General features: G+C 44.5%; 1 protein-coding gene across 2 annotated transcripts in view; it reads right to left on the bottom strand.

Moving 5' to 3' along the window:
* Positions 1–18,445, bottom strand: part of CCDC102B (coiled-coil domain containing 102B) — a 619,708-nt gene that overhangs the window by 138,910 nt on the left and 462,353 nt on the right. For both annotated transcript variants that reach the window (XM_069620783.1, XM_069620784.1), the window contains exon 3: positions 1,467–2,102. In XM_069620783.1, coding sequence (XP_069476884.1) covers positions 1,467–2,057 — 591 coding nt within the window. In that variant the 5' untranslated portion in view covers positions 2,058–2,102. The remainder of the gene's footprint in view (positions 1–1,466; positions 2,103–18,445) is intronic.

Here is an 18,445-nt window from a genome sequence, read left to right on the forward strand (position 1 = left end):
AACAAATCACACATTATCTCAGACACAATCCTTTTGCAAACAATTTCTCACTTTGCAACAAAAAGATAAAGTGACAAAAAATTGTAACGAAGGATAACTAACGTATTAGAGTGCTAGCTACAATCAATCAATTAAACTTCTACTTGGCATATCCCGAAATGATGTTAATAAGAATATGTGATTTGTTGTTTTAACTTAACATCTTTAGTGAACATAAGAGTGAAGTTCTTCCTCTGGGATACATTGGCATTTGTAAACTGATATCTGAGCTTGTTCTTTGTATTTTACTGAAAATCTATGTTCTCAAAATGTAATTTAACAAAACAATGTTATGAGAATATGTTCAACAAGAAATGCAGATTTTGAATATAAAATATATTGTGAGAAAATGGTTACACAAAATGAATAACAAAGACAACAGAATCAGAATGAGTTAAATAATCGACTTTTCAATAGGTGTATGTCCTCCACTTCCCCCCACATGTGTTCTCTTGAATCACCCGCCTCCTATGTCCTGAATCAATATTTCTCCCACAATACAAAACATGTATTTATTCTCTATAAGCACCTATCTCCACCATCCTTACACCTACACTGTTACCAGCCTCTTCTACTCTTCCTCTACTTTACCCTCCCTATATGTCCTTACCTTTTGGGTCCATGCCATCTCCTGCCCTTGCCTCCTCTTCTCTATTAATGAAGGCACTGTGCTACTGCAAAGCAATTTGACGCCATAACTGACTTTCACTTATGTTTTTTTAAGCAGTAATAAGGTTAGATTTTCTAAGTAGTGACTCAACTAAATGCTATTTTTTTCAATATGTGAACTAGGTTTGTCAGTTAGTTTTGTGTTTGGAACTGTGATAAAGGCAGAAAAATTTATCATATTCATGTATAGTGCAGTGGATTTATTGGGCATAACATAAAGTTGAGAATGGTAACCATCAATTAGCACAAAGAAAGGAATTGCGATTTCAATAAATGGTTAAAGTATTTAGCACAATTTTCTTTCTATTAATTGTCTTCGACATCACAAAACAGAAAGAGAATGGGTGAATGGAAATTGAACTCAGGGCACGTTTTGGTGTACAATCATTTGTTTTGCTGCCAAATGTAATCTTTCTTGGAATTATTTTGCTACAGTGTTTTAAAATATATACGTACTATCGAAATGTGACAAAAAGGCACTTTCTGCCACTCCTGCATTCTTATGTTCATGTTTTTTTTAACTATATTCGTCTAAGCAAACATTTCAATAAACAACTTCAATATATACAAAATCAAGACCATTCAATATTGAGACCGATGAAGATTTGAACACAGAAGGACACTTAATGGTAATATGGCGTCATAAAAAGCAAGCAGTGTGGATTAAGAATAACATATCAATGTCACAGTGCATTGAAAGTATTTTGAACAAGAACAACTTTGTAAGTACATACTTTTGCATGTTTTACTTTACCTACCTTAGTGTCAATGTCTTGGTTGTCAAGGATTTGATTTCTCTCGCACATTTTTCCCAGAGTATGTTGTGCCTTTATATCTACTGGATACATTTTATGACTCTGACAGGATACCTCCAAGCGACTTTCCAATGTTTTAAATGAAATTTCGGCTTTAAGCTTCTCATTTTCATCGAGAGCTTCCTGCAGTTCTTTCTTGATTGTGCTCAGCTCCTTTAGAGTGTTCTCCAGTTTTAATCCCAGTTGCCCCGCTTCTTCACGAGCTTTGTTCCTTTCAGCTCTGACTTTGCTCCACTTCTCCCTCCAGTTGGCAGTACAGTCTGACCACCAGCGCATGGTCTTCTCCATTTGAGCAACTCTGGTCTTAAATTCTTGCAGCTCGCGAGCTTGCAGCATTTCACATGTGTCCCAGTCATCTATGCCATTGATGGTCGTGTATGCATGATGAACAGAAGGTAGGTGTGTCTTCTGTCTTGGTTGAGTTGTTTCAAAGACTTCACCTGGTGATTGAGTTGGGCCTGCAAGTGCCGGGTATGTCTCTGATAAAGAACAGTGTGTCTTCAAATGTTGCGACATGCCTTGTACCCCCTGCATGGATTTGAGATTGGCATTTATTGGGCTTGGTGTATTTTTGCACAGCTGCAAAGTAAAAATGTATTACATTATAAGTATGTATGGCACTTTTTCTATCATCTAGCAATGCAAGATTACCACAGCATGATACCAACACAGGATCTCTTCCATGGCCATTAAAATCTCATGATACACATAGGACTACATCTGAATGTTAATATTAGAGAGACCCATATTTCTGATTTATAAATGTGGACTCGATAAGATAGTGTAGGCGAAAGTAATTGTGTCGGCCCAGATGATGTGACACTTTGCATTCGCCTCCCCCTATTCAAATGGCCAACTACGGCACATCCACCTCCTCCCTGCAACATGGAAGGAGATTTTGTTACATGGAGAAGCAATGTCCAGGCCTGTGATGCTGGCGACATAAGTGGGACTGAAGAGGGAAAATGGGATGCTCCCTTCCCCCGATTCTCAGCCAGACCATGGCCTAGATCATCACGGCCTAAGCACCCACCACGAGAGGAATTTGATCTGTGCACAGATGCTCCAGATGTCCACATCTATCACAGCCACGCCCCACAGGGCCAGAGAAATTGCCCGTCAATCAAACCCACCACTGGCGAACCTTATATAGACCATATGGATCAACTCGACTAACACAGCAACAATGAAAGCAACCATCGTTAGAGATGCCATGATGACATAGCCAACGGACGGTAACACATGTGCCACCATGTACGCCGGTCAGACCCACACCAATTATACACGAAGAACATACTCAATGCCATAACGTAGCAGACTGCTCACACACACTGATGCATCGTTGTTATTTTTCACATAGGCCAAGCTACCACACTGCAGGAACGCAAGACGCAAGAAGAACTCATGTACATGCTTGCAAATGCTTCATCACCATTATAACCACAACGACACACGACGCCCATGTATAAGGACCCATGCCACCAATCGACCCCCGTGTTGTAAACCATATGCTGCCACCCATGAACCAGACCAGAGCAGGCCTCAGACCAGAGTAGGCCACAAAACTCAGAAACCACAGGCCCAGGGCTGCTCAGAATGGGCCTGCAAGGTGCTGATCGTGCAGAACAGAATCCCGGCAAGGGCCTCACTGCCAAGGCCATGAAGTTGCAACTTACACGCCGTGCGCCCCGAGCCAAGGTTACACCTGCTGCGACAGCCACCCCGCAGAGCCGAAATACAAATCAAATGCTCATAATTCTGCTTCAGCTATGGGCTTCCACATGTGACCAAGCCGACCTGATGTGATGCCAAGTCTTGCGACCAATGAAACTCTGGGGTCTCATGTATGGGACACAGACTGCAACAATGAAGTGACACATTGGACGCTAGCAGCGGTGAGAAAGCAGCACTTCCACGGCAAATGGCAGACCTGTCCATTGTCCATCACTGACACATAGTCATACATTGTTTCTAGCACCAGGTACACCGTGAGCTGGGAACGACGATAGTCCCAGGCTTGGGGGCTCACGGATGAACCAATCAGGGAACAGGGGGCTAACTACTGACGGCATCACAACTAATCCAATCACTGACCTCTATCATGTAACATTTTTAGTGTAGCCATTTCTAGGGATGACCCAAGCATACCACCTGACCCCTTCTCCACCAACCACTAACCCACCAATATGTTCCTATACTAACCCTATTCCTCGGGTAGCCAACCCAAAGAGGCGTTAGGTTTTGGGGAAAGTTTCCCCAGGTGACGCACGATGAGGCGTCCACATCATGAAAAAGGGCCTGCGAGCCCACTCTTGCGAAGAAGTGTTCCCGGGTGACTTGTGATCCCAGAGCCTATCCCTTCCGTTTGTCCAATAAACAGCAGTAACGCCTTGCTCTTGTGTGTGTCTCATACTCATTGGGGGCCGCGGGAGGAGTTGCAGCCTCCCTAACCCCGGGGGTCCGCGGACAGCCCTGCCGACCCTCCGGGAAATCACCCCGACAGCACACTTTTCCAAAAATGAAACCCTTTATTTTTTTAAACTGTGACAATGTTCAGATTTTGTTTACGTATAACAGTTATTCATGGCAAATATAGCCATTAATGTAAACGCAGAATATAGGGGCCTGGAAAGCATAAGGTGAGGAGCATAGTGAGCAAACCGGTCCTTGAAAGCATAAAGTGAGGAGCATTGTGAGCAACCCGGTCCGTGAAAGCATAAGGTGAACAACCCAAAAGTCTTTGGAAACGTTAACTACTGTAACAATTGAGACAGACGTCCTGGGCATTTTCATGTGGAAATTGACCATGAAATGAAGACTTCTGACCCAATGGGGGATCTTTCAGACATCATTGTATTTATACAGTATTGCACACCTATACTCTAGATACGTAATTCAATTTATTTTTCTTTCCAAACACAAGGTTTACAAACAACACATTCTTCTGTCAGTACGTAAATACAACACATCTTAATTGGACCTATGAATTGTTAGAATTTTAGATCATGTTGCCCAAAGTCAGAACATAAAATAAGCGCATTTAGAGCAGATGCACTTGTCTTAAAGAGGTGGCATACAGTAACAACATACAGACAAGAACACAAAACATGTGAAAACATATAAGCAACGTTTACACTTAGGGCCACAGATAGAATCATTTGTTTCCATTGGCCTCTGTCAGAAACAGATTTGTTTCAATCTATAAAAACAATAGCAATATATAAACTCCTAAATGAGTTTAATTTATAAACTTTGCCATGAAGTATGGGAGCAAACTCACATTCGAAATCCATTCAAGGAACTGATCATTCCTTGTACCATAGAGCACTGCTCTAGATGTGAAGCATTCTTTAATTTTGGAGTCATTGTAATATTGCTGTTTGGGTTGCTACTGCTATCAATTTACACCCCTCATGAGAGTATCACCTCCCCTCAAACCATTCTACCACGAAAGGCAAATGAGGAATGCCCATTGGGCTGTGTCTTTGTTACCTTTATGACTGGGTCACTGCTGCTTTACAAGTACTGTGAGGGCTGAGTAGGTGGTTTAGTCACTGCTCATCCCAGTACTCCTGAAGAGCAATGGTCATTTGGCACACTATGCCTTAAATTATTAAATTATATTACTGTTTCATGCAGACTGAGCACTGGACATAGGAGTCTTCACTACCCGAGATCATTCTTAGAATCGCTTTGAGTGTGTGTGGGTTTGAAGTGTTTTGCATTTACTAAGTTTAGGAGAACATCTTCAATGTTCAATGTTCTGCTTCTCACCTGTGATATTTTTATGAGGTATAGAGGTGTAGTGTGCTGTGACTGCCCGCCGGTTGTAACTTTGGCATATTTTTTAATGGAGCATTTCTTCTCAAACTCCTACAGGAAGCAAAACATACTGCCTCGGAAGTAGAATGTCTGGTGACTGTATTCAGTACCTGTTGCTTCTGTTTGATTTCCCAAACACACACCAAAGACACCTCCTGCCAGATCACAAGCACACAGATTTCAAGATTATGCAAATGTACACTTGCTTGACTTTAGAAAAAAAACCTGCCTGCCATTGGTTCAAACAAACCTAGATCCAATGCAAATCTTCCTTCATTGAAATAACTCTGAAGGTTCTAGCACCTTTCTTGAAACATCTGTCACATTCCATACTTTTAACCTAACCATTAAACAACCCTTTCATGACCTTTACCTCACCCAACTTCCTAGATCTGATAGATATCGCCAAATACTCTTCTTTCAATATTGGCATAAGGATCCCTGTGTCTCCTTCGGTGAAGACACTAGATGTCTACCTAGAAGCTACCCTTTCGCTTGCCCGCCAGGTGAACTCCATCGCCTCCTCTACTGCTTACACCACAAAATGGATCAACGCCTTAACCACCTTGGCCCCTGACAGTTGCCTCACAATTGCCCGAGCTAACATTGGATGGAGGCTCGACTATTGCAACACTTTCTCCGCAGGCACTTCAGAGCACAACCTCCGGAAAATGCGGGTGATGCAGAATAATGCATTGTGAGCAGAGCTCAACAGCCATAAACTTGAACATATCCCCCATTGGCTCCCAATCCGTGAACGGATCCTATTTAAAACCTTGTCGATCACACACAGATGTCTTGCCAATGCGGGCCCCATCTATCTTTCACAGAAAATTACTAAAGCAAAGTCCTCCAGACCCACTAGAGTGGCTTATGCTCACCGTCTCACCCAACCCAAATTAAAATGGGAAAAAGCTGGTGGCTCGAGCTTCCCGACTATTGCAGTCAAACAATGGAACCTACTCCCACATGCCCGGCGAGCTGAGTAATCATACTGGACCTTCCGGAGATTATAAAAAATCTGGCTGTTTGCCTAAATAGACTCCTTGTTTCTGTCTGATCTACTGTCCTTTTGCAACATTTCATGTCGAGTAACTAGTTGATGTAACAGCACTTGATTATTGCTTTATAAGTGGGAAAATAAATAAATAAAACAAATAAATATTCATTTGAGGGATGAAAGGGAGTGAGGTATACAGCATATGCTAGCATGCACTTTAATAGCAAGCGTGATCTCCTGTCTAACGACAGACTGAAAAAAAGCGCTTGCTTGCAATTTGACACATCAACCACTACAAATAAAACTAATACAAAAGCAGAGAAGGCAATTATGGTATGTATTTATTTTTTATTTCATTGTTTCCCATGAGAGTATGTCAAGAACATTATTTGTGTAAATCTCAGGTGTTTTGTTGTTAGCTTATATTAATTCACCCTCAAACACTTTTTGCACATTTTTAAAACTAGAAAAAGAGGAAAAGAAGTTATTCCTGTACCAACAGCCTTCGCTCTAAATAGGCTGAACTCCAAAATTCGTGATGGTATCATTATTTAGAAGGATGATTTCTAAACATCCAAGTGGACAAACACATTGTGACAGCTGTGGCTCAGACTATTGTGCTGGATTAACGACAGTAGCATCATCTACCTCAAGAACTCTATGGCATGCCTACAGGTGCACAACATAGTCGCATGCCTACAATGGAAAGGGCTACAGTAAGTGGAGGGATTTTGAATGGCTCTTCCGAAAAGCATGACATTGCTCGAAATTCATATGTGCAAATACTTGTATTAATGTAATCATGCAACCAGCTTCCTGGTGTGTTATTGCATACTGCCCCAGTTACATGTGTCCACAGCCCCTCTCACCCTCCAACTCTTTCACCATCTCGCGTTTTCTGCTATCAGAACTCCACCGGATCCCTGCACATCATGTCGTCCTATGCACACCATTTTATATTTTGGGGTGGTCCGGCTGAAAGAAATATGTACTTTCGAGTGCTCTTCTTGGGGCTAGGTCTGTGCTGTATTAAACATGTCGAATATAATCAAAATTAAAAAAATAAATCTAATTATTGTGATGAATCTGCATGTATCTGATAAACCATTCCCAGGTGAAGAGTACCGATTGGCTGTTCCAATGTAGCTCCCCTTTGTGCAAGCAGTGCCTGTTCTGCATTAGTGTGCTAAAATGAGTACATTAGGGAAGCATATCCTTTCGACTATTTTCCTTGGCTTTGTCTGCAGTGCTAGAACACCCTCTGGACTGACTAAAGGTTCATTTTTTAAAAGTCACAAGCAGTTTAAAAGGGTATGCCTAAATTAATGAGTCCCTATATTACAATCATGCCAAGTGAAATTAAAGGAATGCCAAATTGTGTTTCTCTTTGCAATATAATGGCTATGCATCAAAGGCGTTTAATGATTAAAACAAGATTAACAATTAAAACAGATGTCAGAATAGCCTGCTACAATACACAATCAGAAATGGATCTTGATAAAACACATTACTTGAAGTGAGCTTCAAAATGCGATATAACTTTATATTGAAATTGCAATATGTATGGCCATATTTAAAGTTTGGAAAAACATGTTAGTGGCCCCATTGCAAAAATTCCCTTTCTAATATAGTTTTTTTTTTTAGCATTGATCCAACTTCTTTTAAAGAGAGGGTGGGCTGTAGAGGCAAAATGGCAGATCTGCGCTTGGTTGCAGATCTGTGCTTGCTGAATTTCTGAAGTGGACTAGGATCAGGCATAAAAAATAGTGGGCTCTGCCATCCGTGTGTTTGTGAAAATCCATGGTCTTTCACTGCACTTCTACCCATGTGTGACCATAAAGGGCGCGGGGGTTCCTCTGATCTTGGTGGAATGGGCATGGTGCACAACTTCCCTTAGCAGGATAGAATTCTGTCTATTACCATGAGACACCCTGAGGTGTGCAGTACATACAGTGTGAATCCTATGTTTCTCCATGCATATGGGATGAGGGCTCCACGTGGATCACCTCCCCCCTAGGATGTTTGACTAGGGTACACCTCCTTTCAAGGCCTAAAGAAACTTGACACTTCACAATATTAATTTTCCAAAAGTAATTAATGATCGAGGCAATCAAACATGACTACAGATATTTGTACTTGTATTTGTTCAACACACACCACAGAAATAGAAGGCATGTCATCTACTGCCAAGGTGGCACCAATGCGGTATCTAAAAGAAACACAGTTTACAAAGTATTTTCCATCATAAAGTCCTCAGTAATCGCATAAAAAATCTGACAAGTTTACTTGTCTAGTATCAATGAAAACTAGTTTTAAAATAAATACTTGACAATGCATTCAAAATTAAAACTGTTTATTCTCACCCTGAATATAAATAACCAATAAGAGACTGGGTAAACAATTACAAATGATATAGCAACATGAACACAGATAAGGTCTTCAACCGTTGAGATGGTGATTGGCATCAAAACACAGATAACTTCTCCAACATTTCTGATGGTGATTGGCATCTTACTAGCAACAAAGATGCTTTCTACCATCAAGAAGCCAACTACCAGGAACGCAAACATTCTTTTGCAATGGACATTGGTGGCAGAGGCTATGAGATGGTTAAAGGAAACATTATAAAAAATGTAATCGTAAACTCAACACATCCAATATACAAATGGTTATGCAGCTTAAACTGCAATTTGCAACCACAGTCGTCCAAATCACTAAGACTATTTCTGAAATAATAGATAACAGGAAAAGACAAACGTGGAATCACAACTCTTGAGAACGTGGATTCCTGTACTGTGCACATCCACACTGCCTTACCTGAACCTTGGGTTGATGCTAGGTGATTGGTTAAGTTACTGAAGTCACCACCCTGCCCTGAGGCCTAATCACGTGATGTGCACCTGGCCCTCAACATGATCTCAGTGGATAACTTCAAGGTCAGACTGGTCCTTGTGAATAAAGCAACCCTTCTTCCATCCCAGACCCACAGGTTGGCATCATCCTTCGCTCTCCCTGGTACAAATTATGGACTCAGTTGTCCTCTGATCTCCCCTTATCAGCTACCCCTCCAGGGGTGCAGGCCTGGTTCTCCGGTGGGTCCCATTAATCAGTCTAATTTGTGATGGATTTAGGTGGTTTTCTCTCAGACATCTGGTAGTTCAATTGGTAAAGCCATTATCCTGGGGCAAAGCTCCAACAGGATAGATTTGTGTGTGTGTACATCTTCCCTACCTCACCTTGGGTGGAGGTAGAATTTTAGAGCACAAGGCCTTTTTGTTCTGTGTTCTTAACACAGCTGGCGAGGACAAAGGCCTAACTTAATATATGGGGACATGTCTATATTTCATTTCTCATCATTGGGGGGGGGACCTATACCAGGTGCGATGTGAGCATTCGGTATATCTAACTAGCATTCTATATGGCTGTTTTTAGTTTACCTCAAACCTATCTAATTTTCATACAATGAATACACCCTGAACTACTGGCTTATGCTGACAGGAGTCGCACCACCCTCCTGTACTCGCCCATGTTTTTTTCCTGTGTATTAGTATATTTCCGCGGTCTAAATCGTTTGGGAGGGGCTGGAATCTGAACGTGCATCCCGAAACAGTTGAAAACATCAGCACCCATGAGATAATTTACGGCCATGGATTTTCACCATCTACCATCAGTAAATATCAGTCTGTGGTTTCATGCATAGTGGACTGCAAGCTACTTCCCTTCTGTGCCTGGCAAACCTGCAGGGAATCCGCACACACACAGAGCAAGAGAGACTTCACACTGAACTGAGGCATGCCACATAGGAAACACAGAGCAGAAGATTACGTTGGAGCACAATGAGAGGCAAGATGGTGAATACCCCTCATTAAAGCTTGCTTGCCTCTATCATGCTGACAAGTGCAGAGCAATGTCTAACAGCTCAGGAAGAAAATGAAAGTGTACTTAGCCAACACCTGGTGTTCATGTGTCCCTGTGCCACACCTAAGTTCGCCTGCGTTTTGTCGAGCCAGGAGACATGTTTGCATGACTACGAAAGACAGCCTCAATCACAGAATGAGTATGGCTGTGGAAAGAGATCAATGGATGCAGAATGAAGAGAGAAGGATTAGTGAACAGGAATAGGAGCAGAGTGTGAGCTGGAGGCAGACACAGGAATAGCAGCAGGCGGGGGAGGAGGGAATGAAAGAAATAAGAGAGTGGGAGGCAGCAAAGCAGATCAGAATAGATCTCAAAGGGAGAGTAAAGAGTTAAATGAAATAGTGGGGAAAGCAATGTGCAGGGGAGGTGGAATAAAGTGGAATAGGCCTGTAGGGACGTGTAAAGAGAAGAAAGGCATACATGGGGAAGCAGGAAGTTGAGGAGGCAGAATTGAGCAGAGTAGATGTGGTTGGGACAGTAGAAATCAGAAAAGCCTGAAAGGGAGTGTTGGAAAGAAAGGGAAACAGGCGAGAAGAGGAGAGACCGCTAATCATCCTTACCGATTAGAGGAGATGCCACAGAGCGAGACCTTTAGAAAAGAGTTGAAACTGATTGAGGTGGAATTGAATGGAGAGAGATGGAAAGGGGATAGCGAGTGAAGGATGCAGCTCTGTTTGGAGAGAAATGAACTGTGCTGGATTGGCCCACTGAGAACCAGGACTTTCACCAGAAGGTCTCAGGGGCATAGGGCCTATTTTCTTGCTTGAGGAGTTGGGGGAAGGATACATAATTATGAGTGAAAATCCAGGCCAGCCTAGGTGATTCGCTATCTCACTGGTGGTGGCTGGTGATTTCATTTCTACCTGGGGCCTGGGTTGAGCTTGCGCGCGCCTGGACATTTGTGAGGGGCACCGCCTTGGGAACGGACCACACGTGCCCTTCAGCCCTTGGCTGTCTCCTGTGCGCGATGTGATGAGCAAGTGCACTGCAGCGTATGCCAGAGGGAGAATTAACAGGTCTGCAAGCCACGCTCCTCGCACCTGCAGGACACAACGGTAAGGATGATTAGCTGTCTCTCCTCTTCTCGCCTGTTTCTTTAGGGTGTCGTATGGTTTCAATCTTCCCCTCTGTCTCTTGTCTATCATTTTCCTTGTGGTACCTACAGATTGCATGAGTGCAGGTTGCACTCTTTGTGTATAATCCCAGACTGCCCACCCCCTGCCTGCCTGTTTAAAGCCAGTTGCTCACATATCATTAGCACAGCTCGAAGCAAAGCCAATGGGTTAGTTCAATCATTTTCTCCAGCGTTGTGACCTTGTCCTCTCATAAAAGGTATGACTGTAATGTCAGCTCCTGTTACTTAATGCACACTGCTCTCCTAAAAAGTCCTGCCCTTACTGGAGGGATGACCGGTCTGGGTGCAGGGTCCAATTGGAATTTGGGTAGTCTTCAATACCTGCCAAACTCCACCACGGACCCTGCTAAGTTATAGACTCTTACCCCTACTTACACCTGAATCTGGGGTCTGCCTGCTTCTAAGTGCTCCCGTGTTAAGCTATAATGCAAGCTGAGACACGCAGAGGCTCCCAGACACGGAAAGCAGGGTTAGGTCCGAGTTTATTATTCATGGCACTAATACTGTCTGAAATGTGTGAAGAGGTGAACAATGCACGTCTTTGGAAAGCATCACACAGCACAAGGCCAACTCAAAGGGAGAGTCTGAACACTAATATAGAGGTGCCATGTTATCGCCTCCATTAACTTGTCACATTACACGGGTCTCCTGATTTTGGTGTGGGGGTATGTCGGGGTTTGAGGATGATGGAAAGGTAACCTTGGTGTTCTCCTCTGGTGCCTTGGCCCACGCTATGTCCTCTAGTGACTCTGAGCATGGGGCTGTGCCCCGCTGTTGTGGTGGGCAGAGTTGCAATGGTGCTCACCCCACCCACTGACAGGGAATGGCTAGTGCCACAGTGGCCCACAGCCATACACACATATTAAAATTAAGTTCTTTAGTCACCGCCCACAGCCAAGAGTCCAGTCTTTCTCACCCATTACCATAGCACCAAACCATGAGAAAGGAATGTCAGGGGGTAGGCGGGATACAGATGTTTCCTAGGACAATTTGAAAGCTCCCTGAGTGGAGCGCCTGCTGCAGGAATCTGCATAGGTGCCTTGTCACTGGGTCTGCTCAGCGTTTCACCCTTTTGAGATTGGTAAAAATAGGATCTTAAAGTAGCGCAACAATTCTATTTGGAATGTGCGTAATACATGGTAGGTATGTTAAATACAGTTCAATGTGCACATGACAAGATAATGTGACGTGCTGTGAAGCACACATAGCACACGAACGAACACAATGTACACTGGCCAGGGTAGGCCAAAAATACACACGGGCATATACAAAATGTGGCCCACATTCGTAAATTACATTTTCTTCTTTTTTGTGGTTGAGGGGTAATTTTCTGTCGTACAACATTGTATTTTAAAGCATGTTGAGTCCTTAAAAACAGTAAAACATGCCAGGTACAAAAATTGCCCAGCATGTCCCACACATCATACCCAGGCTGACCTGTCAGGATATCCCTTTGGGCATTTAACTATTGGCAATAGGCCAGCAGGGTGTGGGTGGGGCTTATCAACAATTACCACCAAAGGTGTGGCTTCTGGTTCATGGCATCCAGGCTACCCCCCTCCGCTGGTGATCCAGGGATAATTTCTACACTAATATTGTGCCCACCCCTGCCAAGGATGGCCTGGACAGTAGGGAACTCCGGAGATTATTCTGGTAGGCCTCTGCACACTTGGCCTCTTGTGTGGTTACCTATTTAATTGTACGCATGTTCTCGTAAGGAAAGGGTTGGACTTGCTAACATTTTCTATATGGGGCCACTATGAAAATAATTTCCAGGGCCACTTTTGGTTCCCAGTCCACCCCTGGACACACATAGGGAAGTATAGCATGAAGAAAGGGCAAAAGAATGCAGAGAGTTGGAGAGGAAAGTGAGAACCAGTGAGTAGCAAGGAGAGGAGAGAGTAGTAGAAAGGCGTAAAATGTCCAAATCATTGAGTAGAGAAAAACGAACCATAGAGGGTCTGTTGAGAGGACTAGATTGTTGCAGGGCATGGTAAAGGTGGAGGCAAGAGGAGGCATGAAAGGTGTCAGAATAGATCAAAGGTTATTATAGAGTCTTGAAAGGTTCTACAGAAGGAACACTTATCCACCCTCAGATTGACTGCAGGTGAAGTGGTTGCGAGTGTTCCAGGATTCATACCCACAACTCCCTGGACCCAGGGAGATCGGCCACAATTTCACCAAGATCCTGCAACACCAGAAGTAAGCCCATGCACCATGATTCCAGAAGAAGTGAGGACCACCTAGAGAGAACTCAATATCTCGACAAGAAATAAAATGATCGAAAAAAAAACCAAGTCTATAATGAAGTGACATGGACATTTAAAACCCCATTGACTGTCAGTGTTTTTTTGGTTTGAACTTCAGGAAGCAGAACCCCGGAAATGAGAGGGAAGGATTATTGGACTAGTGTCTTCAAGCAAGTTTGAATTGCTTCCTTTTGATTTCTTTGAGAACGCTTCATTGATTTACCCAGTGCAACAATGACTTGGACATATTTCTGTTGTGAAATAACACAATTTGAACCCTATTTCTGAAATCTGGAGTTATTTGTTGATACCTTATCCACGACAAAGGCCACTCAATGCAGTTAAAAATCTTTTTTACATCAAGATATTCTGGAAAACCGTTATTGTGCATTCATGTTTATTTTATTTATTTCATTTATAAAGCACTCAAACACCCGGGAGGCATTGAGGTGCTGTTACAAGCACAAGTCAGGTACAAGTCAGGGAGGCACACTGAGCCGAATCCGTAAGGTATTGGTGGAAGGAGTAGGAACATAGATACGGTTTACATTGGTTACATATAGACATCGGGATTTCATACACACTATTCATACTGTACATGTTGAGGTTTGGAAACATAGCTGACTTGATGGTGGGGGTGGGGGAGTTAGGAGAAGAGCTGGGTTTTGAGGGCTTTGGGAAAGATCCAGTCGGATTTCTCAGCTCTCAGAGATGGGGGGGAGATAATTCCAGAGTGTGGCGGGACAGTAGGGGAAGCTGGAGCCTCCAGCTTTGCATCTTCTCACTTTAGGCATGAGGAGTCTGTTCGAGTAGGGGTTCCTGGTGGCTCTCATGCAGTGGACTTTGGTGATTCTTTGTGTGAGGTAAAGGGGTGCTGTATTGGAGAGGCACTTGTGGGCAATGGACAATGTTTTAAAGTAGATATGTTCATGGATGGGCATCAGTGGGCTTCCCTTCTGGCATTGGTGTTGTGTTCTCGTTTCAGGATATTCAGGGCTGCTCTTAGGGGCATTATTTTGTATAACTTGCATTTTTTTTTATATTTCCCGCAGAGGTGCCTGTAAATAGGACATTACAATAGTCTAGCTTGGAGCCAATGATGGCCCAGGCAATGGTGAGGCAAATGTTTTTTGTGAGGAAGGGTCTGGCTGCATTGAGAACTTTGCTTGTGTAGGTTGCCGAGAAGACAATGGCTCAAACTTGTCTGGATAGGGTGAGTGAGGCGTCAAGGTAGACTCCGAGTGTCTTTACTGTAGTTGAGACCAGAATCACACACTTGTCGATCTGGAAAGAGGTGTATTGAGTGTTCAACAAACTTACGGGCATTGGGTGTGCCGACAATTAAGATTTCTTTCTTGTCGCTGTTTAGGCAGAGGTGATTCGCTGCCATCCATGCTTGAATAGTAGAGTAAATGTTGTTGAGAGTATTAGAATCCTCTGTGTAGTTGCCTGAGAGTGGAATCAGGATTTGAGTGCCATCGGGATAGTTGGTGTAGGCTATGCTGATGGAGTCTAAGATGTTGAAGAGTGGCCCAGTAAAGATGTTGTAGAGGGTGGGGGCGATGCAGAACCCTTGGGGGACACAACAGGTGATGGGGAGGTTGAGGCATTGCCCGTGTCTGAGAAGACTTTCATGACTCTGCCTTTCAAGAAGGACGCAATCCAGGCAATCCAGGCAATAGGCTGTGGGGAAAAGTTGGCGTGAGTGGTAAAGTGTTGACAAAGGATTTGATGGTAGACAAGATCAAATGCTGCAGATAGATCTAGGAGGAAGAGCAGGGTGCAGTTTCCTTTGTCCCTAATCTCATGAAGCTAATTCTTGAGGTCTAGAAGGTCAGATTCTGTTCCAAGTCCTGGGTGGAAACCGGATTGATGCATCCCTAGGATTGTATTGTCTTCCAAGAATTGCTGAACCTGAAGGTAGGCTGCACAGTCTAGAGTTTTGAGTAGGAAGGGGACCATTGTAATTGCCCTATACTTCGACAGAATGGATGGGTCTAGTGAGGTTTTTCTAAGGAGCAGCAGGACCCAAGCTTCTTTAAGTTTGGCTGGTATGGCATTGTTGGCAAATGAGACGTTAATGAAACAGTGATGTCTGGGGCTAACACAACAGCACAGTCGCTGTCATGATGCCTACCCCCGGAGCACCAGGCCAGGCCCAGCACCCCCAGAAGCAGGCATCATGTCCTCCGGTAAAAGCCCAGCGGCCCCTTATAGGGGCTCTTTGGACTCAGTCAAGGGCGCCAGGCTCATAAAGGGAGGTGTTTTGTGCACTTACCTGATGCAGACCATGCTGCACGCTTCAGGCCTCCCTGAGACCTGAAAGGGACTATTTTTTCATAGGGACTATTTTTTCACTCGGGCGTGGCCAGGGAAGGATACATACCTAGTTGGGGAAGGATACATACCTGGGACTTCTTTGGAGGCTATTTAAGCCACGCCCAGACAGCAGCTCATGCTTCGCGTTGTTCTGCTTCCTGCAGCTTAAAGCTCACCGTGTCTGCTCCTGCTCCTGGACTCCAGCCACGCCCGCCTCGAACCTGGAAGACCTGCAAGGAAGGAAGAGAAGAGAAAGGTGAAAACCAAGGACTATTTCAAACTTCTTACCTGCATCCGGAATCTTCTCGCCAGCATCCCTGAAGAAAGACTTCCATTTAAAAGCATTGCGTTGCTCGCTGCAGTGCCACGCTTCACTCACCTGTCCTCGAGACATCTCCCGGCTCCATCGCGGCTGTCAGCATCGGACGCCACATCTCTGCACCTAGGGGAGAGAGGAAGAAACAAAAGGTGAGCAGAAGGAACACAGAAGGAAAGCCTGATTAACAGCCATAATACTTACCGGCTTTTCTCCCACATTTCGGGTCGGCGCCGCCCCGTTGGCAGGTACCGTACCCCGGCCCCTATGGAGAAAGGACAAGAGACATTTCTGGGGAATGATAAGGACATTTAGAGGGATCGCCCTCATCACTACTCACCTCGGCAGTTTAACCCCTCGACGCATCGCCTTCATTCTGCACCTGAAATAAAGGACAGATCACAGGTTAGAAAGACAACATAAAGGGGGGAGCTAGCACACTATTCTGCAGACTGTTAATCCCCTTTCTCATCTGCAGAAGGATATTCCTACGGGCCAGGCAAGCACGATTTGGAGGTCCTGTCCAATCGGTGTTCCGGGTCCTGCGCATCACGCTAGAAGAGGCCACAGCAATCCAGACTAGACCAGCGCCCCCGTGGGAACCAGGTGAGCGTTACAGAACGCGAAGCCTTCCTACAAATTCCCACCCAGGCGCTATGGAAACTTCCGAAACTGACCAGTTGGCCCAATTACTGGGAGAATTACGGGCCGAAGTACACGCCGCTCATCAAGAGACTAGTGCCCTCAGGAGGGAAGTGATTGTAATAAAGGATAGAGCTGATGACCTGGCTAGACAGCTTTTGCAAGGTCAAGCTGGACAAACTCCTTTACCCGGTTCCGGGGGGAACCCCTCTCCTGTGGTTTCCAATAACCCGGTGCAGATTAATCTACCTGGAAAAATGCCGCTGGCCCCACCTGAACGCTTTGCTGGGGACCCCAAACGATTCGCCGTATTCATGAATCAGTGTCGTTTGCACTTCCTATGCAGACCTGGGGCCTTCCCTAATGATCAGACCAAGGTAGCCTTTGTGTTGTCATATCTCAGCGGCTGTGCTGCCGATTGGTCAGTCCCACTGGTAACTCAAGATGACCCGATTGTTCGTGATTTTCAAGGATTTCAAACAAGCATGGAAAGGTTATTTGCTCAACACTCCCAGGGACAGGCTCTGGATGATGAACTTCTATCTCTGCGACAGGGCAATCAAGACCTTCTATCCTACATTGCAACCTTCAATAGACTAATTGTGGAAACTGGTTGGCCAGAGGATAAAAGAATCACGTTATTCTATCGAGGTCTACGCGGAGAACTTAAAGATGTCCTGGCACAAGTTGTAAATCCGCCCCAAGAATGCACTGAATATATAGACTTAGTGGTCCAATTGGATCACAGGCTGCAAAACAGAAAAGCAAATCGGTCCAAGTTTGAAATCCGGGTGTTGGCCAAGACCCATGCTAACCCCAAAGGGGCTGATGCCTCGGAGCCTATGCAAATCGGAGGTGTTAAAGGACCCCTAACTCAAAAAGAACGGCAAAGAAGATGACAGATGCAATTATGCCTTTATTGTGGGTCCTCTGGACACTTTCTATGAGATTGCCCGGTTAAGCCGCCCAAGAAGGTGGTAGGAGCCGCTGATAAAATCCATGGAAACTCTGTATCGGGAAACGACTACGCCCGGCAAGCGTAGGGGTCCGCTTGCCGAGCTTGAAAACTAACTCTCAGACCTCGCATTTCATTGTGCCAATGGTCCTCGTAGATCCGGAACAGCCTAAACGGTTGCATGCTATAAAGGCATACATCGATAGCGGGGCTTAAGGAAACTATGTGGATCGAGAATTGGTCTCTAGGATAAACCTCCCTCTGCGTCCTAAAACCAACAAAGATGTCATCACCACAGTAGATGGAACCGAAATTGCCTCTGGACCGGTAACACATTCCACAGCTGAGGTGACACTTGTAGGTCCGGATGGCCATCGGGAAGCAGTTGTGTTTGATGTAATCAAGGCTCCACAGTTTCAGCTTATTCTCGGAATCCCTTGGTTAGAGACACATAATCCTCAAATTGATTGGCGAGCGAAGAGAATAACCTTCCCGGATTGTGCACAAACCTGCTACCCAGAAAATCCAAAGATGAATCTAGCATCAGTAACCTCTGTCCCCGTGCA

This window comes from Ambystoma mexicanum, chromosome 5q (assembly GCF_040938575.1).
Source record: "Ambystoma mexicanum isolate Mex_15411 chromosome 5q, UKY_AmexF1_1, whole genome shotgun sequence".
Taxonomy (NCBI): Eukaryota; Metazoa; Chordata; class Amphibia; order Caudata; family Ambystomatidae; genus Ambystoma; species Ambystoma mexicanum.